The 22,688-nt window shown below is 43.6% G+C and overlaps 1 protein-coding gene across 2 annotated transcripts in view; it reads left to right on the top strand.

The window, feature by feature from the left end:
• The window catches only part of rbm7 (RNA binding motif protein 7), a 65,590-nt gene that overhangs the window by 17,604 nt on the left and 25,298 nt on the right, over nt 1-22,688 (top strand). For both annotated transcript variants that reach the window (XM_072593167.1, XM_072593169.1), the window contains exon 2: nt 8,352-8,450. In XM_072593167.1, coding sequence (XP_072449268.1) covers nt 8,352-8,450 — 99 coding nt within the window. The remainder of the gene's footprint in view (nt 1-8,351; nt 8,451-22,688) is intronic.

The following is a 22,688-nucleotide window of genomic DNA, read 5'->3' on the forward strand; positions in this document are numbered from 1 at the left end:
GCGAGACACTAAGCAAAGGAGGAGAAGGAAATGAGAAGTGAAAGGGCAGGACAAGACACTGAGAGGAGGAAAGGAAAGGCCGAGTGAAAGAGCACAGTGAGACACTGAGAGAAGGAAGATGGTGTGATGTTGAGTGACAGAGGAGAGCGAGATGCAGAAAGAAAGGAAGGATTGAGTTGCTGATTGAAGGCAAGCAAAGAGGGAGAGTGAGATGCTGAGACAAGTGATAGAGGAAGACATAAAGTGATAGAGAGGAAAACATTGAATGAGGAGTTACGTGAGATGCTTATGGATGGAGAGTGACTAACCAGGTGAAGGAAGTTGAGACACTGAGTACAGGACGGGGTGAAGTGCCGAATGAAGGATAGGAAGACCCCGATTGAAGAAAGAGAGTGAGACACGGAACGAAGGTGGAGTGAGATGTCAAGTCAAGATAAGACCGTAAGATCATAAGACATAGGAGTGGAAGTAAGGCCATTCGGCCCATCTCGTCCACTCTGCCATTCAATCATGGCTGATGGGCATTTCAACGCCACTTACCCGCACTCTCCATGTATCACTTAATTCCTTGCGAGATTAAGAATTTATCAATGTCTGCCTTGAAGACATTTAACGTCCTGGCGTCCATTATGTTCCATGGCAATGAATTCCACAGGCCCACCACTCTGGCTGAAGAAATGTCTTCTCATTTCTGTTTTAAATTGACCCCCTCTAAGTCTAAGGCTGTGCCCATGGGTCCTAGCATCCCTGCCTGATGGAAGCAAATTCCCAGCGTCCACCCTTTCTAAACCATACATTATTTTGTAAGTTTCTATTAGATCTCCCTTCAACCTTCTAAACGCTAATGAATATAGTCCCAAGATCCTCAGCTGTTCATATGTTAGGCCTACCATTCTAGGGATCATCCATGTGAATCTCTGCTGGACACACTCCCAGTGCAGTATGTCCTTCTTGAGGTGTGGGGCCCAAACCTGGACACAGTATTTTAAATGGGGTGTAACCACAGCTTTATAAAGTCTCAGTAGCACATTGCTGCTTTTACATTCCAACCCTCTTGAGATTAATGACAACATTACGTTTGCTTTCTTAACCACAGACTCAACCTGGAGAATCCTGGACTAGCACTCCCAGATCCCTTTGTACTTTGGCTTTATGAATTTTCTCACCATTTAGAAATGCCTGTATTCTTTTTTCCAAAGTGCAAGACCTCGCATTTGCTCACATTGAATTTTATCAGCCATTTCTTGGACCACTCTGCTAACTGTCTAAATCTTTCTGCAGCCTCCCCACCTTCTCAGAACTACCTGCCTGTCCACCTAACTTGGTAACATTGGTAAACTTTGCCAGAATGCCCCCAGTCCCTTCATCCAGATTATTAATATGTTAAATGAACAGCTGCGGCCCAACACTGAAGCCTGTGGGACACCATTTGTCACTAGCTGCCATTCTGAAAAAGAACCTTTTATTTCAACCCTTTGCCTTCTGTCAGACAGCCAATCCTCAATCCATGCAAGTAGCTCACCTTGAGCACCATGGGCCCTCACCTTACTCAGCTGCCTCTCATGAGGCACCTTATCAAAGGCTCAAACTGACACACGATGAAATTGAGTCGTCCAATGAATAGAGTGTGAGATGCTCATTAAAGGGGAGACTGAGAAATGGAGTGAATGAAGATAGCAAGAAGTTGAGTGAAGTGGAGAGCATGACACTGAGTGAAGAAGGAAAGCAAGCTGTCATATGGAGAGTGAAATGCCAAGCGAGGAAGTAGAACAAGATACCGAATGAAGTGGGAGAGAACGTTCTGAAATGCAGGAGAGGAAACCACTGAATGAAGAGGTTACGTGAGATGCTGAGTGACAGAAAGTGACTAACTGGGTAAAGGAAAATGAGAGACCAAGTAGAGGAGGTAATAAGACGCACAGTGATGGAGAACAAGGTATCGAGTGAAGGAGAAGAGCGAGGCATGGAGTGAAGGAGGGCGTAAGATGTCCAGTGAACAAAAACGAGATCCATGTAAGATAAGAGTGAGAAGGAGAGTCAACAGGAAAATAAGTCGTCAAGAGAACCGCGAGAGTAAGATGCCAAGTAATGGGGATATTGAAATACCAAGTGAAAAAGGATAACAGCACGAGGAGTGAAGGGGAGAGTGTGACACTGTCAGAGGGAGAGTATGATGCAATGAGAAGGAATACGTGAGATGCTGGGTGAAGGAGAGCAAGACACTGAGGGATGGAGGAGTGTGAAATGATGATAGAAGGTGAAGCTTGAGGTCCTGCCTGAAGGGGAGTGACACACCACATGAAGCAGGGAGTGAGCTACTGAGTGACTGAGAATGAAAACCGAGTGAAGGATAGAGTGAGATGCAGAGTGAAGGAGAACAGGATACCAAGTGAAGGAAGAGAGCAAGATGAATGAAGGGGAGAGTGTGACACTGAGTCAACTTGAAGAACACGCTGCCATGAGAAGGAACAAGTGAGTTGCCGAATGAAGCAGAGCAAGGCACCAAGTGAAAGGTGAGAACAAGACACTGAACAAAGGAGGAGGATGAGGTGTCGGGAGAATATGGAGATTGAGATACTGAGTGAAGGGGACTGATACACGACGTGAAGCAGGGTGTGAGCTACTGAATGAAGAACTGGGTCTGCAGCAAATGAATACCTGGCCGGCAGAGCCATTTCTGTTCTTCGTGACTGTTTTGAGCACATGACTATCGCATCTGCAACTGATCGTGATTCCGTCAACATAGTGGAGTACATGGCATCAGTAATTTGCTGTAAAGGCAATTGTATTGATGACCTAATTGTATCCAAGAACTTCACGACTTGCCCCAACCAGAAGCTGCAAAGATGTGTGTACTGCTGAAACCTGTGATTCCGCCTTCACAGCAGATGACCAGACAGCCCTAACAACAGCAAGGGCCAAACTGACCATGTAGTATATAGACAGCCCAATGAGGGGCGAGGCCATTTTGGACTTGGTGCTTGGCAATGAACCAGGACAGGTGTCACATCTCGCAGCAGGGGAACACTTTGGTGACAGTGACCATAGCTGCCTCACATTTACCATAGCTGTGGAGAGGGAAAGGAGCAGTTACCATGAGAAGATATTTTATTGGGGAAAAAGGAAATTATGACACTATGAGACACGAGTTGGGAAGTGTAGATTGGGAGCACTTGTTCCACAGGGCAAAACAGACATTTGGAGACAGTTTAATGAGCAGTTGTTGCAAGTGATGCACAAATTTGTTCCTCTGAGACAGGCAAGAAGGGGTAAGATTAAGGAGCCTTGGAGGACAAGAATAGAGGAGCCTCTCATCAAAAGGAAGAAGGCAGGTTACATAAGGTGGAGGAAGCAAAGGCCTAGCACAGCTTTAGAGAATGTCAGTTTTTAGATCAGAGTGGTGCTGGAAAAGCACAGTTGGTCAGGCAACATCTGAGGAGCAGGAAAATCGACGTTTTGGGCAAAAGCCCTTCATCAGGAATAGAGGCAGGAAGCTTCCAGAGTGGAGAGATAAATGGGGGTGGGGTGGGGTGGGGTGGGGTGGGGCTTGGGAGAAGGTAGCTACCTTCTCCCCAGCCTGCCCCCCCCCCCTCCCCTCCCCATTTTCTCTCCACCCTGGAGGCTTCCTGCCTCTATTCCTGATAAAGGGCTTTTGTGTGAAATGTCGATTTTCCTGCTTCTCGGATGCTGTCTGACCTGCTGTGCCTTTCCAGCTCTACTCTGTTCTAAACTCTGGTTTCCAGCATCTGCAGTCCTCACTTTTGCCTAGTTTAGCGGATTACTAGAAAGGAGCTCAGAACTAGACTGAGAAGAGCCAGGAGGGGGCACGAAAAAGGCTTGGCGGGAAGGATCAGGGAGAACCCAAAGGCATTTTACTCATACGTGAGTAATAAGAGAATGATCAGGGAACAGTTAGGGCTGGTTAGGCAGAGCGCAGGGAACTTCTGCGTGGAATCTGAGCAGGTAGGCGAAGTTCTAAATGAGTTTTTTTTTGCTTTTGTTTTCACTCAGGAAAGGGACCTTGTTGTGAATGAGAACTTTGAAGATCTGGGAAATAGGCTTGAACAGTTCCAGATTGATGAAATTGATGTGCTGGAAATCTTGGCAAACATTATTGATAAGTCCCCAGGACCAGACCAGATGTAACCTAGGTTGCTCCAGGAAGCGAGAAAGGAGGTTGCTAAGCCGTTGGCGAAGAACTTTGCTTCATCACTCTCTACGGCAGTGATACCAGAGGATTGGAGGGAGATGACTGTTGTTCTTCTTTTCAAGAAGGGTAATAGGGAAATCCCTGTCAGTTACAGACCGGTCAGTCTTACGTCTGTTGTCAGCAAGGTTTTGGAAAGATTTCTGAGGGATAGGATTTATGACTATTTGGAAAAGCATCGCGTGATTAAAAGCAATCAGCATGGCTTTGTGAGGGGCAGGTCATGCCCCAAATCGTATTGAGTTCTTTGAGGAGGTGATGAGACAGGTCGGTGAAGGTCGAGCAGTGGATGTGGTGTATATGGACTTCAACAAGCCATTTGATAAGGTAGCTGCTGAAAAATGTGTTGCTGGAAAAGCGCAGTAGGTCAGGCAGCATCCAAGGAGCAGGAGAATCAACGTTTCGGGCATAAGTCCTTCCATGTAGGCTCATTCATAAAGTCAGGAGGTATAGGATACAGGGAGATTTGGCTGTCTGGATTCAGAATTGGTTGGCTGACAGAAGGCAGTGTGTGTGGAAGCGAGTCTTAGTAAATACCTTGTCTATCACGAAGTGAGAAAGGAAAGCAGTGAAGGTGGACAGGGGGAGAGAGACACACGAAAATCCTGTCAGAGAGAAGAGCAGTGCTTCTTCACGGCAGGCATTCCTGGAAGAGAGGTGGCAGTGGGTTAAACACTGGATAAAAGCAAATTACTGCAGATGCTGGAATCTGAAACCAAAAGAGAAAATGCTGGAAAATCTCAGCAGGTCTGGCAGCATCTGTAAGGAGAGAAAAGAGCTAACGTTTCAAGTCTAACTGACCCTTTGACAATTTGCTTTTATATAGAAGGCAGAGAGTGGTTGTAGATGGAAGGTATTCTGCCTGGACGTCAGTGATAAGTGGTGTCCTGTAGGGTCCTGTTCTTGGGCCTCTGCTCTTTGTAGTTTTATAAATGACTTGGATGAGGAGGTTGAGGGCTGGGTTAGTGAATTTGCCAATGACACAAAGGTTGGCGGTACCATTGATAGATGGAGTTCAACCTGGATAGAAGTGAAATGATGCATTTTGGAAGGTCGAATTTGAATGCTGAATACAGGATTAAAGACAGAATTCTTGGCAGTGTGGAAGAACAGAGGGATCTTGGTGTTCAAGTGCATAGATTCCTCAAAGTTGCCACCCAAGTGAATAGGGTTGTTAAGAAAGCATATGGTATTTTGGCTTTCATTAACCGGGCGATCGAGTTTAAGAGCCACGAGGTTTTGCTGCAGCTCTACAAAACCCTGGTGAGACCACACTTGGAATATTGCGTCCAGTTCTAGTCACCCTATTATAGGAAGGATTCGGAGGCTTTGGAGAGGATGCAAAGAAGGTTTACCAGGATGCTGGCTGGACTGGAAAGGTTGTCTTATGAACAGAGGTTGATGAAGCTCGAACTTTTCTCTCTGGAAAGGAGGAGGAAGAGAGGTGACCTGATCAAGGTGTACCAGGTAATGAGCGGCACAGATAATTGATAGCCAGAGATTTTTCCCCAGGGCAGGCTTCACTGGTCATAGTTTTATGGTGTTAGGACGAAAGTATAGAGGAGATGCCAGAGGTAGGTTCTTTACACAAAGAGTTGTGAATGCATGGAATGCATTGCCAGCGGTGGTGGTGGAAGCAGAGTTATGAGGGACATTAAAGCGACTGCTGGACATGCACATGAAAGGCCTGTTCTGTGCTGTACCATTCTATGTTCTGTGTTCTACCATCACAATGAGCACTGGACCCACAGGGCTGTGTGCTCATTCCATTGCTGTTCACCCTGCTAACATTGTGCAGCGATGCAGAGGTCAAATCACATCATCAAGTTCCCTGATGATGCGACTGTAGTCGGTCTCATCAGCAGGAACGACATGTCAGCATACAAAGAGGTGGTGCAGTGGCGAATAGACTGGTGCAGAGGCAATAAACTGTCTTTGAACATGGACAAGACCAAAGAAATGGTTGTTGACTTAAGCAGGCGTCGACTGACCCCTTTTGGCTGGACATTGACGGCTCCCCAGTAGAGATCATGAAGAACACCAAATTTCTTGGCACACACCTGGCGGAGAATCTCACCTGGACCGCCAACACCAGCTCCATAGCCAGGAAGCCCAGCAGCTTCTCTACTTTCTGCGCAGGCTAAGGAAACCCCGCATCCTCACCACATTCTACAGAGGGTTCAGGTCGGAGTACCCTGAGCTGCTGCATCACTGCCTTGTTTCGGGAATTGCACCATCTTGGATCCTAAGACCCTACAATGGATGATGAGGGCAGCTGAGAAGGTCATCGGGTCTTTCCTCCCTCTATTACAGGCATTTACACCTCACGTTGCATCCGAAAAGCTAAGAGCATTGTGCAAGACCCACACACCTCTCATTTAAACTCTTCTCCCTCCTGCAATCTGGCAGAAGATACTGGAGTATTTGATCTCTCATGGCCAGATTACAAGTTTCTTCCCCCAAGCCATTAGGCTCCTTTACACCGTATGATCGGACTCTTTCCCATCTGAAGTTCTTTACATGACTTGAAAGTGCTGAAAAATGTTTATTATTTATCATTCTTTTATTACACTATAACTTGCACATTTTGCACATCTTATACACTTTATGCTGTGTAGTTTTTGCTGTCCATGTGGCACCCTCGGTCCTGGAGGAACACTCTCTCATTTTTACTGTATCAGTTGTGTGTGGTGGAAATGACAAGAGTTGCGCTCTCTCTCTCTCTGTAATAAGAGACAAGTCAAAAGGAAAATGAGTCACCAAGTGAATAGAGAGCACAAGGCACCAAGTGAAGGGGAGATTGAAATTGTTGTGGTTCTGTTCGCCGAGCTGGGAATTTGTGTTGCAGACGTTTCGTCTCCTGTCTAGGTGACATCCTCAGTGGTTGGGAGCCTCCTGTGAAGCGCTTCTGTGATGTTTCCTCTGGCATTTATTGTGGTTTGTCTCTGCCGCTTCAGGTTGTCAGTTCCAGCTGTCTGCTGCAGTGGCCGGTATATTGGATTCAGGTGGATGTGTTTGTTGACAGAATCTGTGAATGAGTGCCATGCCTCTAGGAATTCCCTGGCTGTTCTCTGTTTGGCTTGCCCTATAATAGTAGTGTTGTCCCAGTCTAACTCATGTTGCTTGTCATCTGGGTGTGTGGCTACTAAGGATAGCTGGTCATATCGTTTCGTGGCTAGTTGGTGTTTATGGATATGGATCGTTAGCTGTCTTCCTGTTTGTCCTATGTAGTGTTTTGTGCAGTTCTTGCATGAGACTTTGTATACTATGTTGGTTTTGCTCATGCTTGGTATTGGGTCCTTTGTCCTGGTGAGTTGTTGTCTGAGAGGGGCTGTTGGTTTGTGTGCTGTTATGAGTCCTAGTGGTCGTAGTGGTCTGGCTGTCAGTTCAGAAATGTTCTTGATTGAAATAGCAAGTGAAGGAGAACAGTGGGGTGTTGAGTGAATGTGGAGAGTTCGATTTCAAGTGAACGTTGTTAGTATAAAAGTTCTGTGCTTTTGAGTGAAACGTGTTCTGTACGTTTTCTCTTGCAGAGAGATTTAACCACAATGGTGTTAGAATGTGTGCCTCAGATGGGCACTTAATATCAGCCTTTGAAGTCTCAGTTGGTGTATTTTGTTATTGAGACAAAAGGAGCATGACTAGGTAATGTCAGGCTCTCTCAGACACAATGGTGTTTAATTTTGCTTTCAGTTGGTTAATGAGAAGGTTTGGACTGATACTGAACTGAATGGTTGAGTTCCAAGCCGTGAGAGTGAAGTCTTAGATGTGAGGTTTCTTCTTAAAAATCCAGAGGGGCATGTTGTTGCTTGCTTCGGGAATGGAGAGAGGCAGCATTAGAGATCCAGAATCTTTTAGGTAAATTCATCTTTGCCAAAGGCTGTGTTTATAGGATGGTACGGATATTAGAACAGCTGAGGGTTTGTTGTTAAATAAGACATTATATTGGAATGTATTTCAAGAGTTAGTTATGCCAGTTCTTCTTTTCATTTGTATTTTAACTATGTTGTAAGAATAAAGTTCTGCTTTAAATTTAGTGGTTGACCAAACGAATTTTATCAGAAACACAGTGCTTTCCACTTGCCGTTGGATAAGTATAAAAGTTAGGGTCTGCTTATCTCTGCACTGCATTTTTTTTGTGAAGGTGGTGGTGTCTTGTCTGGTCCACAACAAAATCGATGTTTTGTCGAGGATGGAAATCTCGGATTCCATTTTGGGTTTCGGAATATTGGGCCGAAAGATCGTGAGTAGTGAGAGTTGATGTTCACTTTTCAAGTGTTGTAATCAGTTGGTGAAAATAAGGTGTGCCATATTTACTAATGGCTCTTTCAGTGGCTGAGAGTTTCTGTATGTGGATGAAGTAACTTGGGTTGGTTTACAGAATGTGAGTAAGGTGAACGATTTAGAATTGGCAAGAAAGCTTATGTTGGAGTTGCTTATATCTGTGAGTTAAAGGAAGATAATTGTAGTAAGAGTTCAGTAGTTCCAATTCCCAGGAATGCAATTGCAATTATTAGAAATGTCTCAATGTCAATAGCAAACAAAACAAATTGAATTGTAGGGAATGGCAAAGTAGTAGAAGGAATGACAAAAGCAATAGAAGGAGTGACAAAAGCAAAAGAAAGATAATTGCAGCAAAACAAAGAGCAAAAGAATGAAATCAGATTGAAAATGAAAGGGAAATGAAAGAGTTTGGATTCAGATTAAAAACAGAAGATAAGTGAAAAAGAAGAAATCGCTGAGTGAAGAAGGAAAATGAAATGCTGAGTGAAGGAGAGTGTGATGCCGTACGAAGGAAGAGAGTGGTAAGGCAAGTCAAGAGGAAAGTGGGTTGGCGAGAGAAGATGTTGAGTGAAGATGTCAAGCAAGCCCATGAGTGAATGGGGAGAGATGGCAAGTAAAGAGGAATGTGACGCTATGGAAACAGGGTGAGCAACATGTGATGAGGGAAAAATCAGATGCCAATTGAAGGAGGGCGAGACACAATGTGAAAGGTGAGACACTGAGCAACGGAGGAGAATGAAATGAGAAATGAAAGGGCAGGACAAGACACTGACAGAAGGAGGAAAGGGACAGGCCGAGTGAAGGAGCACAGTGAGACACTGAGAGAAAGAATAGGGTGAGATGTTGAGTGACAGAGGAGAGTGAGATGCCAAAGGAAAGGAAGGAGTGAGTTGCTGATTGAAGTGAATGAAGAGGGAGAGTGAGGTATTGAGTCAAGTGGGAGAGGAAGATGTGAAGTGATGGAGAGGAAAACGTTGAATGAGGGGTTACTTGACATACTAACTGATGGAGAGTGACTAACCAGGTGAGGGAAACTGAGACACCGAGTGAAGGACAGAGTGAGTTGCTGAATGAAGGATAGGAAGACTTCGACTGAAGGAAGAGAGTGAAATACGGAGTGAAGGAGGGAGTGAGATGCCGAGTCAACAGGAAAGTGAGTCGCCAAGTGAATAGAGAGCGTGAGATGTGGAGTGAAGGGGAGACTGAGAAACTGAATGAATGAAGATAGCAAGACGTTGAGTGAAGTGGCTAGTATGATACTGAGGGATGAAGGAGAACAAGATGCCATAAGGAGAGTGAAGAACCGAGAGAGGAGGGAGAATGATATAGTAAGTGAAGTGGAAGCAAAGGCTATGAAGTGTAAGAGAGGAAACCACTGAATGAAGAGGTTACATGAAATGCTGAGTGACGAAAAGTGACTCACTATGTGAAGGACACCAAGAGACCAAATAAGACGCACGGTGATGGATTGCAAGATACCACGTGAAGGAGAAGAACGAGACATGGAATGAATTAGGCAGTGAAGTGTCGAGTCAACAAAATTGAGATATATGTGGTTGACATTGAGAAGGAGAGTCAAGAGGAAAGTAAGTCACCAAGTGAACAGAGAGAGTAAGATGCTGAGTAATGGGGTTACTGAGATCCGGAGTGCCAAGATTGAGTAATGCAATGAAGTGGACAATGAGTGAACAAGGTGACCAAGATGGCATAAGAAAAGGAAAGTGAAATGCTGATTGAAGGAGAGAGAAATGCCGAGTGAGGAGGGAGTGTGAGGTACTGAGTGAATTTGGAGAATGAGACGTGAAGGAGATCAAAATGCTGAATGGCGGGGTTACGTGAGATGCTGAGTGACGGAAAGTGACCAACTGGGTGAAGGAAAGTGAGACACTGAGTGAAAGAAAAAGTGAGATGCAGAGTGAAGGCGAGAAAGATAATGAGTGAAGGAAGAGAGGGAGACACAGCGAAGAGGTCGTGACATGTGAAGTGAAGAGACGAGGTATATGTAGGATGAGAGTGAGGAGAAGAATCAAGAGGAAAATGCATCACCAAGCAAAGAGAGAGTAAGTCTCCGAGTGTAGGGGAGACTGAGATACTGAGTGAAAGCCGAGAGCAAGGCGCTGAGTGAAGGGCAGAGTGTGACATGGAGAGGGAGAGCACATTGCCATTAGAAGGAGTAGATGAGGTGCTGAATAAAGGAGAACAAGATGTCAAGGAAAAGGGAGAACAAGATACCAAGGGACAGAGAAGGGCAAATGATGAGATAAAGCGGGGATTGAGATCGTGACAGATGGAGAATGACACACCATGCAAAGCAGGGATTGAGCTACTGAGTGAAGGAGAATGAGTCACTGAGTGAAGGATGAAGTGAGGTGCAGAGTGAAGGAGAGCAAGATACTGAGTGAAGGAAGAGAGCCTTCATTTATGGAGTGAAGAAGGTTATGAAATGCTGCGTAAAGGTGTTTAATTTTGATTTCATTTGGTTAGTGAGAAGGCTTCTGCTGCTATTGAAGTAAATGATTGCGTTCCAATCTGCTAGAGTGATGTCTTAGATGAGAGGTTTCTTTTTAAAATCCAAAGAGGCGTGTTGTTTCTTCTGGTTTAGAGAGAGGCAGCATGTAAGATTCAGAAGTGTTTTGATAAACACATTTTTGTCAAAGCATTGTTTACAGGATGCTGTGCATATTAGAATAGCTGAGGGTTATTTGTTGTTTTATTTTAATAGAGTTAGTTATGCAGTTCTTCTTTTCATTTGTATTTTAACTATGTTATAAAAATAAAGTGTGTTTTGCTTTAAACCTACTAGTGGACCAATTGAATTTCACCTGAAACACAGTGCCTTCAGCTTGCCTTTAAGTTAGGTCTGGCCTATCTCCTCAATACATTTTTTTGTGAAGATGGGAGTGTCTTGTCTGGTCCACAACGAAATTGATGATTTGTCCAGGATGGAAATCTCAGATTCCACTTTGAGTTTAGGAATATTGGACCAAAAGATAATGAGTAGTGAAAGTTGGTATTCTCTTTTCAACTGTTGCAATGAATTGGTGAAAATATGGTGTGTCTTGTGTAATAATGAAGTTTAGTGAGACATCATGCAAAGGAAGAGAGTGCTAAGGCAATTCAAGAGGAAAGTGAGTTGGCAAGAGAAAACGTCAAGTGAAGAAGTCGAGCAAGCCCATGAGTGAATAGGGAGACAGAGGTCAAAAGTAAAGAGAATGTGACATGATGGGAACAGGTCAAGCAAGATGCCATGAGGACGGAACAATGAGATGCTGATTGAAGGAGAACGAGACACCATGTGAAAGGCGAGAGCGAGACACTGAGTGAAGGAAGAGAATGAAATGAAAAGTGAAATAACAGGTCAAGATACTGACTGAAGGAGGAAAAGGAAAGGATGAGTGATAGTGCACAGCAAGACACAGAGAATGAAGAGGGTGAGATTTTGACAGACGGAGAGTGAGATGCAGAAGGAAAGGAAGGAGTGAGTTGATTGTAGGAGAGCAAAATACAGCAAAGAGGGAGAGCAAGATACTGAGTGAAATGAAAGAGGAAGACATAAAGTGAAGGAGAGGAAAACATTGAATGCAAGGACTACATGAGATGGTGAAGGATGGAGACTGTCTAACCAGGTGAAGGAAAGCGAGACACTGAGTGAAGGAGAGTGTGAGCTGCCAAGTGAATGATAGCAAGAAGCCGAGTGAAGGAAGAAAGTGAGTGATGGAGAGAGTGAGATTCTGAGTGAAGAGGAAAGTGAGTTGCCAAGTGAATAGAGACTGCAAGATGCTGAATGAAGGTGGGTCTGAGAAACGGAGTAAATGAAGATAGCAAAATGTTGAGTGAAGTGGGGAGTGTGAGAATGAACGTAGAAGAAGACCAAGATGTCATAAGGAGAGTGAAATACCAAGAGAGGAGGGAGAAATAGATACCAAGTTAAGTGGGAGAGAAGGTTGTGATATGTAGGAGAGGAAACTGCTGAATTAAGAAGTTACGTGAGATGCTTAGTGACAGGATGTGACCAACCAAGTGAAGGAAAGCGTGACACTGAGTGAAGGAGGGAGTGAGATGCAGAATGAAGGCGAGGAAGATATCATGTGATGGAAGAGAGCGAGACACAGAGAAAATGAAGGAATGGAATTACAATGATTAGAAATGTCTAAAATTCAATTGTAAATGAAGTAGCCTGGAATACAGTGAATGGTAGAGGAGAAAGAAGGAGAGCCTAAAGCAAAAGAGAGCAAGAGAGAGATATTTGCCGCAGAACAAAGAGCAAGATAATTAGATTCAAAATGAAAAGGAAATGAAACAGTTTGAAGTAAGTTTAAAAGTGGAGCTTATGAAATGAAGGAGAATAAATTGCGAAGTGAAGAAGGAAACTAAAATGCTGAGTGATAGTGAGGTGCCATGCAAAGGAGGAAAGTGAGAAGACAATTAAAGAGGAAAGTGAGTTACCATGAGAAGATGTCGACTGATGAGGTTGTGCAAAAAAATTGGTGGAGAGAGATGGCAAGCAAAGAAAAATGTGACGCACAGGGAACAGGGCGAGCAATATGCCATGAGAAAGGGAAAATGAGATGCCAATTGAAGGAGAGCATGATGTGGAGTGGAGTAGGAGAGTGTGATATGAGTGAAGTAGCAGAAGACATCTTCAAGTGAAGGATAGTGAAATGCTGAATGAAGGGGGATAATAAGATGCTGACTTTAGGAGCTTGAGATGCTATGCGAAGGAGGAGAGTGAGAACTCAAATAGAGAGCACAAAACACTGGGTGAAGTGTCTGTGTAAAGAAGATTGAGACAACATGCAAAGGAGGAGAGTGAGAGGATGAATCAAGAAGAAAGTGAGTTATGAAGTGAATGGATGCTGAGTGTAGTGGAGATTGAGATATGGAGTGAAGGAGAATAGCACGACTTTGAAGTGAAGGCGATGAGTGAGGCTCAGATTGAATGAGCAGAGGCAGGTATTCAGAGAAGAAGAGTGAGATACTGAGTGAAGCAGTAGAGCAAGACCACAGGTGACGGGTGAATTGTGACACCAAGAGAATGGAGAGAGAGTGACTCGAGATAACAGGGAGAGCAAGATGCCATGAGCTGGAAAAAATGAGATGCTGATTGATGGAGTGCGATACAGCATGTGAAAGGGGAGAGTGAGATACTGAGAAAAGGAGAAGTGAAAGGGCAGGGAAAGACACAGAGAAGGATGAAAATGAAAGCCCGAAAGGGCACAGCGAGACATTGAGAGTAGGAAGTGGTTGAGATGTTGAGTGATCGAGGAGAGTGAGATGCGAAAAGAAAGTAACAAGTGAGTTGCCGATGTAAGGAGAGCAAAACACCAAGCGACAAGGGTGAGCGAGATACCGAGTGATGTGGGAGAGCAAGCCGTGAAGTAAAAGCAAAATATTGAATAAAGGAGCACGTGAGATGCTGTGTGAAGAAGAGTGACTAACCGGGTGAGGGAAAGCAAGACACAGTGTAGGAGAGAGATTATGAATGAAGCATGGCAAGACACTGAGTGAAGGCAGAGAGTGAGGAACAGAGTGAGGAGGGAGTGAAATGCTGAGTGAAAGAGTATGAGATATGTGTTGGATGAGAATGAGATGAGACAAGAGAAAAGTGAGTTTCAATGTGACTAGAGCGCAACATGAGAAATGAAGGAGAGACTAAGAAACCAAGTGAAGGAGGATAGCAAGACATTGACTGAAGTAGAGAGTATGACAGTGAGTGAACAAAGAGAGCAAAGTGTCATAAGAAGTGGAAGTGAAATGTCAATCCAAGAAGAAAGGTGGAGCAGAGAGTTAGAGTGAGATACCGAGTGAAGGAGGATAGCAAGGCATTCACTGAAGGGTAGAGTGTGACACTGACTGAACAAGGAGAGCAAGATGTCATAAGAAGAGGAAGTGGAGATGCTGATTGAAGGAGAATGATGCACCGAGTGAGGAAAGGGAACCATATATGGAAAGAACTGGGGGTGCAATATATAAAATGCAGGAGAGCAAGATGCTGATTGAAGGGGTTATGTGAGATACCGAGTGAAGGAAAGTGAGACACTGAGTGAGTGACAGAGTGAGATGCAGAGTGAAGGAGAGCAAGATGCCAAATGAAGGAAGAGAGTGACACACCATTGTGGCAATATTTCTTTGCAAGGGAAACAGGACAAAATATATCTCCCTTTAAAGCACAGAACTGTTGCACTCTCCGCTTTCACTCAATATCCCACTATTCTCGTTCACTCGGTATTTCAATCTCCCCTTCCCTCAGTGTCTTGCCCTCTCTATTCACTTGGTTTCTTACTTTCCTTTTGACTTGTCTCCTTACTTTTCTATTTTGCATGGCATGAAGGTAGTGAGATGGAGAATGAGATATATGTAGGATGAGAGTGAGAAGAGTCGAGGAAAATGAGTCGCTAAGTGGAGAGAAAGTAAGTCACCGAGTGAAGGGAAGACTAAGATACTAAGTGAAAGAGGATAGAAAGACGAAGATTAAAGGGGAGAGTGAGACATTGAGTGAAGAGAGAGAGCAAGAGAAGAACTAAGTGTGAATCCAAATGAAAGACAACAGGATGCCAGAGGAAAGGGGAAAGTGAGATACCAAGCAAGGAAGTAGGGTGAGATGTTGAGAGAAAGTGGAAATTGAGGTACTGAGTGATGGGGAGTAATACACCATGTGAACCAGGGAGTGAGCTACTGAGTGAAGGAGAATGAGACACCGAGTGAAGAAGGGAGTAAGATACCAAGTAAAGAAAAGCAAGCTACCGAGTGTAGAAGGGAGTAAGGTGCTGAGTAATGCAGAGTGAGAGCCCGAGTGGAGGACAGAGTGAAATACCAAGTGAAAGAGAATGAGATGCTATGTGAAATAGGAGAGTGAGGAGACAAGTCAAAAAGAAAGTGAGTCACCAACTGAATAGAGAGCACAAGACACTGAGAGAAGGGGAGATTGAAATACAGAAGGAAGGAGAAAAATAAGACATTCAGTGTATATTAGGGTGTAGCAGATATTAGAACAGCTGAGCATTAGTGATTAAATAAGCCATTATCTTGCTCTGTATTTCAATTGAGTTAGTTATGCTAATTCTTTTCATTTGTATTTTAACAATGTTGTAAGAATAAAGTATGTTTTGCTTTAAGCTTAGTGGTGGACCAGTTGAATTTGACCTGAAACAAAGAGCCTTTACTTGCCTCTAAATAAGTGGAATCATTAGGGGTCTAGCCTATCTCCTCACTATATTATTTTTGTGAAGATGGGGGAGGTTGTATCTGTTCCATAATAAAATTGGTGATTTGTCCAGAATTTAAATCTCTGATTCCAGTTTGGATTTAAGAATGTTGGGCCGAAAGGTAGTGGGTAGTGAGAGTTGGTGATCTCTTTTCAAGTGTTGCAATCAGTTGGTGAAACTAGGGTGTGCCTTGTGTGATGAAGACTCTTTTAGTGGCCCAGAGTTCCTGGGTACGGAAGGAGTCACTTGGGTTGTTTTATAGAAGGTGAGTAATGCAAAGGTTTTGGAATTGGCAGCGTTGGTGGTTTACAGAAGGTGAGTAAGTCGAAGGTTTCGGAATTGGGAGGCAAGCTGACGTTGGAGTTGCCTGTGTCCATGAGTAAAAGAGAGATAATTGTAGCAAGAGCTCAGTATTTCCAATTGCCAGGGATGAGATTGCAATTATTAGAAATGCCTAAAATGCAATAGTAAATGAAACAGCTTGAATTAGAGGGAATAGCAAAGGAGAAAAAAAGAGGCAAAAGCAAAAGAGTGGGTAATTGATCAGCCCAATCAAGAGGACAGTCAGTCGCCGAAAGAAAATGTCGAGAGAAGATATTGTGCAAGACCATGAGTGAATGGGGATAGCAAGGTGGCTCGTAAAGAGGATCTTGACACAAAGGGAACAGGGTGAGCAAGATGCCATGAAAAGGGAAGAACGAGATGCGGAGTGAAGTGCAAGAGTGAGATACCAAGTGAAGTAACAGGACAAAGATTCAATTGAAGGAAATCATAATGCTGAGGGAAGTGAGAAGGGCTGACTGTAGGAGTTTGAGATGCTAAGTGAATGAGGAGAGTGAGAACTCAAGGAAAGAGGGAAGTGTGTGGCTGGTTGAATGGAGAGAGCAAGATACCAAATGATTGAAGTACTGAGCAGTGGACAGTGAGACACATTCTAAGGGGGAGGGTGAGTCTAGAAGAAAGTGAGTCACCAAGTGAATAGAGAGGGCAAGATACCAAATGAAGGAGGATAGCAAGATGTTGAGTTAAAGGGAGACTATGACACTGACTGAACAAGAAGCGCAAGATGCCATAAGAGGACAGTGGGATGCCAATTGAAGGACAGAAAGTGATATAAAATTTATGAAGTGGAAGAGCAAAATGTGAAGTGCAAGAGAGCAAATTTTTGATTGAAGGGGTTACATGAGATGCTGAGTGACGGAAAGTGACTAACTAGGTGAAAGAAAGTGAGACACAGGTGAAGGAAGAAGTGAGATGAGGAGTCAAAGAGACCAAGATTCTGAATGAAGGAAGAATGCAAGGCACAGAGTGAAGGAGTTAGTGAGATGCCGACTGCCAGAGAAGGAAATAACTGTATGATGAGGATAAGAAGAGTCAAGAGGAAAATAAGTCACAAAGTGAACAGACAGTAAGACACTGAGTGAAAGAGAATAGGAAGATGATGAGTGAAAGGGAGAGTGTGCCACTGAGTGGAGAGGAGAACAAAATGCCGTGAGAAGGAGTAAATGAGATGCTGAATGAAGGAGAGCAAGACACTGAGGAAAGGATGAGAGTGAGATGTTAATAGAAGGTAGAGATTGAGGAAATGTGTGAAGCGGAGTGACATGCCACTTGAAGCAGGCAGTGAGCTACTGTGTGAATGAGACACTGAGTGAGGGAGGAGTGGGTTACCAAGTAGATGAGAGCAAGATACTGAGTGAAGGACAAAGTGAAATACCAAGTGAGATGCCATGCAAAATAGGACAGTGAGGAGACAAGTCAAAAAAAAAGGGAGACCAAGTGAATAGAGAGCACGAGATGCCGAGAAATGGGATATTGAAATGCAGAGTGAAGGAGAACAGTGGACGTTAAGTGAACGTGGTGAGTGAGACGTCAGGTGTACATGAAGAGTGTAACAGTACTGTGCTTTTAAGCAAGTTATGTTCTGTCCTGTTTCTCTTGCAGAGAGTTATTGCCACAATGGTGTTGGAATGTCTCCTTTAGACAGGCAGTTGACATCAGCCTTTTGTTTTGTAAATGAGACAAAAGTAGCATGAGTGGACAAGGTCAGGGCTCCTACAGATCCAAAAGGTTTCTTAGTTTTGCTTTCAGATGATTAGTGAGAAGGTTTCAGTTGCTACTGAGCTAAATGTTTGAGTTTCAAGCTGCTACAATGATGTCTTAGACGAGAGGATTCCTCTGAAAAATCCAAAGGGGTATGTTGTTGTTTTCTTCTGGACTGGAGAGGCAGCATGTGAGATCTACAACTGTTTTGCTCGATGCAATATTGTCAAAGGTTGTGATTATAGTCGAACAGCTGAGGATTTGTGGTTAAATAAGATTTGATCTTGATCTGTATTTCAATAGAGTTAGTAACACCAGTTTTTCTTTTCATTTGTATTTTAACAATGTTGTAAGAATGAAGTGTGTTTTGCTTTAAGCCTAGTGGTGGACCAGTAGAATTATATCCAAAACACAGTGCCTTCCACTTGCCTTTAAATAAACATAAAAGGGTCTAGCCGATCTCCTTATTACATTTTTTTGAAGATGGGGGTGTCTTGTTTGTTCCACAGCGAAATTGGTGATTTGCCCAGGATGGAAATCTCTGATTCCAGTTTGTGTTTCGGAATATTGAACCAAGCGATAGTGAGTAGTGAGAGTTGGTATTCTGTTTTCAAGTGTCACAATGAATTGGTGAACATAGAGTGTGCCTTGTATAATAACGTCTCTTTCAGTGTCTAAGAGTTCCTGTGTGTGGAAAAAATCACTTGGGGTGATTTACAGAAGGTAAGGTGCAGGTTTTGGAAAAGGCAAGCAAGCTGATGTTGGAGTTGCCTGTGTCTGTGAGGAAATCAGAGATAATTGCAGCAAGAACTGAGTATTTACAATTGTCTGGAATGGAATTGCAATTATTAGAAATGTTTAAAATTCACTATCAAATGAAGCAACTTGAATTTGAGGGAATTGCAAATGAACAAGAAGGAGTGGCAAAAGCAAAAGAGAGAGAGAATTGCAACATAATAAAGAGGAAATAAATTGAATCAGATTGAAAATTAAAAGGAAATAATTTGAGTTAAGATTTAAAGTAGAGAACATCAAGTGAAGAAGAACAAATTGGGAGAAAGTGAGGACTGCAGATGCTGGAGATCAGAGCTGAAAAATATGTTGCTGGACCTGCTGCGCTTTTCCAGCAACACATTTTTCAAGAAGAACAAATTGCCAAGTGAAGGAAAATAATATGCTGAGTGAAGCCAAGTGAGATGCCATATGAAGGAAGTGAGTGAGGAAAGCGAGTCGCTGGTAGACTATGTCAAGGAAGACTAGGAGTGAATGGAGAGAGAGAACTGACAAGGAAAGGTGAATATGATGCAAAGGGAACAGGGAGAGCAAGCTGCAGGGAGAAGGGAAAAGTGAGACACCGATTGAAGGAGAGCGAGAGGCATATGAAAGGGGAGAGTGAGACACTGAGCGAAGACAGAGAAAGAAATGACGCGATAGGACAGGGCAAGACATTGAAAGAAGAAGTAAAATGAAAGACCGAGTGAAAGGACACAACGAGATACTGAGAGATGCTGAGTGATAGAGGAGAGCGAAATGCCAAATGAAAAGATGGAGTGAGTTCCCAATTGAAGGAGTGTGAAACATAGAGTGAAGAAGGAAAGCCAGATACCAAGTGAATTGGAGAGCAAGAGGTGAGGTGAAGGTGAGCAAAACAGTGAATGACCTGTACATGAGATGCTGAGTAAGTGAGAGTGACTAATTGGTTGACGGAAAGTGAGACACTGGTGACGGAGGGAGTGAGATGCCAAGTGAAAGAGAACAAGATAAGTGTAGGTTGAGAGCAGATGATTCAAGAGGAAAGTGAGTCACCAAGCGAATAGTGCGATGCTGAGTGAAGGAGGCTAGCAAAATGTTGAATGAAGTGGGGATTACGACACTGAGTGCAAAAGGAGAGCAAGATGCCATGAAAAGAGGAAGATGAGATGCCAGTTGAAGGAGAGTGAAACGTTGAGGGAGAGCGAGATACTGATTGGAGTGGCAGAGCAAGGGGGAAAAGCACCAAATGAAGAGGTTGTGTTAGATGTTGAATGACAGAAAGTGACTAACCAGGTGACAGCGAGACAAGGAGTGAAGGAGGGAGTAATATGCAGAGTGAAGGATAGCAAGATACCAAGTGAAGGAAGAGAGATAAATATGGAGGGAAGGAGGGTGAAAGAGAGTGCTGAGTGAAAGAGAATGAGATAAATGTAAGATGAAAGTGAGAAGAGGAAAATGGGTCGCCATGTGAATTGTGACTGCGAGTTGTTGAGTGAAGTGATTGAGATTCTGTGTGAAGGAGGATAGCAAGATGTTGAGGGAAGGAGACAGTATGCCGACAAAGGAACACAGAGAACATGACACCATAAGAAGAGGAAAGTGAGATGCAATTGAAGGTGAGTGTAATGCCGAGTTTGGAGGGAGAGCGAAGTACTGAATGAAGTGGGAGAGCAAGATGTGAAGTGCAGTAGAGGAAACTGATGAATGAAGGGGTTAGGTGTGATGTTGAGTGATGGGCAGTGATTAACCAGGTGAAGGAGGAAATGAGATGCAGAGTGAAGGAGAGCAAGGTACTGAGTGAAGGAAGACAGTGAAACATGGAGTGAAGGATGGAGTGAGATGCCGTGCATGAATGAGAACAAGATATATGTTGGATGAGAGTGAGAAGAGTCAAATGTAGCACGAGTCACCAAGTGAATAGAGAGAGTAAGACGCCGAGTGAAGGAGAAAGAGACACTGAGTAAAGGAGGGAGTGAGAAGCAGAGTAAAGGAAAGCAAGGTACCAAGTGAAGAGGGGAGTGAGGTGCCAAGTAACGAAGAACGAAATTTTGAGTGCAGGATGGAGTGAAATAGCAAGTGCAGACAAGTGAAACAACATGCGAAATAGGAAAATGGGAAAACAATTCAAATGGGAATTGAGCTGCCAATTGAATAGAGAGCGCAAGATGCCAAGTGAAGGGTAGATTGAAATACCGAGTGAAGGAGGAACCTCTATTCTCCGAATACCAATTAAGCAAAAATTGGATTATCCAAAGGAGATCTCAAGGTCCCGATGGAAACATTACATCAAGGACGTGTTTCCAACAGTGATCACATCTTTTATTTCCAGTAATTAAACAGGAATCATCTTCAAATGACTGTCTGCCCATCCTCTGTCTCTCCCCACATACTTTCTCTGGAGTTCTGTACCCTAAACTCTCCTTCCCCATATAATCTCTCCAACATTGTCCTGTACAGGGTGGAGCCTGTCAGAAAGTTGGAGTAAAAAGTTGTGTGTGTTTTTTTAACCCACAAAGGCAACTGCAGTACTCTTGTTGGTGTCCAGTCCAGCTGTCAGGAGAGGGAGCGGGTGTGTTGGGGTTCTGGTGGGACATGGGGTTGGGGACAGGGGGGCGGTGGTGTTGGACAGAGTTTGGGGTGGGAGGGCGGTGTTGCATGGTGTTGGGTGCAGGGTGCGGTGTTGGATGGGTTTGAGGGGCAAGGAAGGTGTTGCACAGGTTTGGGAGCGGTGTTGGCGGCAGGAGGCAGTGATGGGGTTGATGAACAGCTTTTGAACTCTCCTTGGGTGTTTTTTGCTAATATGACAGAAGAAGCATGAGTGGGCAGGGTCAGGGATTTCACAGGCCCAGAAAGGTTTTTAGTTTTGCTTTCAGTTGATTAGTGAGAAGGTTTCTGCTGCTACTGAGCTGAATGTTTGAGTTCCAAGCTGCTAGAGTGAAGTCTTAGAGGAGAGGTTTCCTCTTAAATATCCAAAAGGGCATGTTGCTTTCTTCTAGACTGGAGAGAGGTTGCACATGAGATCCAGAATTGTTTTGCTAAATGCATTTTTGTTAAAGGCTGTGTTTATAGAATGCTGCGGATATTAGAACAGCTGAGGATAAGTAGTTAAATAAGATATTATCTTGATATATATTTCAATAGAGTTAGTTATGCTAATTCTTTTTTAAAAAATTTGTATTTTAACTATGTTGTAAGAATAAAATGTGTTTTGCTTTAAGCCTTGTAGTAGACCAATTGAATTCCATCTGAAACACCGTGCCTTCCACTTGCCTTTAAATATACAGAGGAACCTTGATTGTCCGAAGGACACGGGCGTGGAGTATTTTGTTTGGTTAATCAAATACCGGATAACATTGTTAGCCAAGCATCAGGACCTTGTGATCTGTTCGGATAATCTGAAACTCAGTTTATTGATTGCCAGCTAATCAAGGTTCCTCTGTATATAAAAGTTTGGGTCTAGCCTATCTCCTCAATACACTTTTTTGTGAAGCTGGGGGTGTTTTTTCTGCTCCACAATAAAAATGGTGATTTGTCCCGGATGGAAATCTCCCACTCCAGTTTGGGTTTAGGAATATTGTACCATAAGTTAGTGAGCAGTGCAAGTTGGTGCTCTCTTTTCAAGTGTTGCAGTCAGATGGTGAAAATAGGATGTGGCTTGTGTAATAAAGGTTCTTTCAGTGGTTAAGAGTTCCTGGGTATGGAAGAAGTCACTTCTGTTGTTTTACAAAAGGTGAGTAAGGCAAAGGTTTTGGCAGGCAGGCTGACATTGAAATTACCTGTGTCCGTGAGAAAACGGGAGATAATTGTAGCAAGAGCTCATATTTCCAATTGCTAGGAATGGAATTGCAATAATTAGAAATATCTAAAATGTAATAGCAAATGAAGCAGCTTGAATTAGAGGGAATAGCAAATGACAAAGAAGGAGAGGCAAAACGAAAAGAAAGAGAGATAATTGCAGCAGAACAATGAGCAACAGAATAAATTCAGCTTGAAAATAATAAAGTAATGGAACAATTTGAGTTCAGATTAAAAGCAGACCATGTCACGTGACGAAGGACAAATCTTCGAATGAAGGGGGAGAATTAAATCTGAGTGAAGGACAGTGAGACACCATGCAAAGGAAGAGAGTGAGAAGACAAGTCAAGAAGAAAGTGGGTCATCGAGAGAAGATATTGATTGAAGAGGCTGAACAAGGC

The sequence above is a fragment of the Chiloscyllium punctatum genome, chromosome 23, assembly GCF_047496795.1.
Source record: "Chiloscyllium punctatum isolate Juve2018m chromosome 23, sChiPun1.3, whole genome shotgun sequence".
Classification (NCBI taxonomy): Eukaryota; Metazoa; Chordata; class Chondrichthyes; order Orectolobiformes; family Hemiscylliidae; genus Chiloscyllium; species Chiloscyllium punctatum.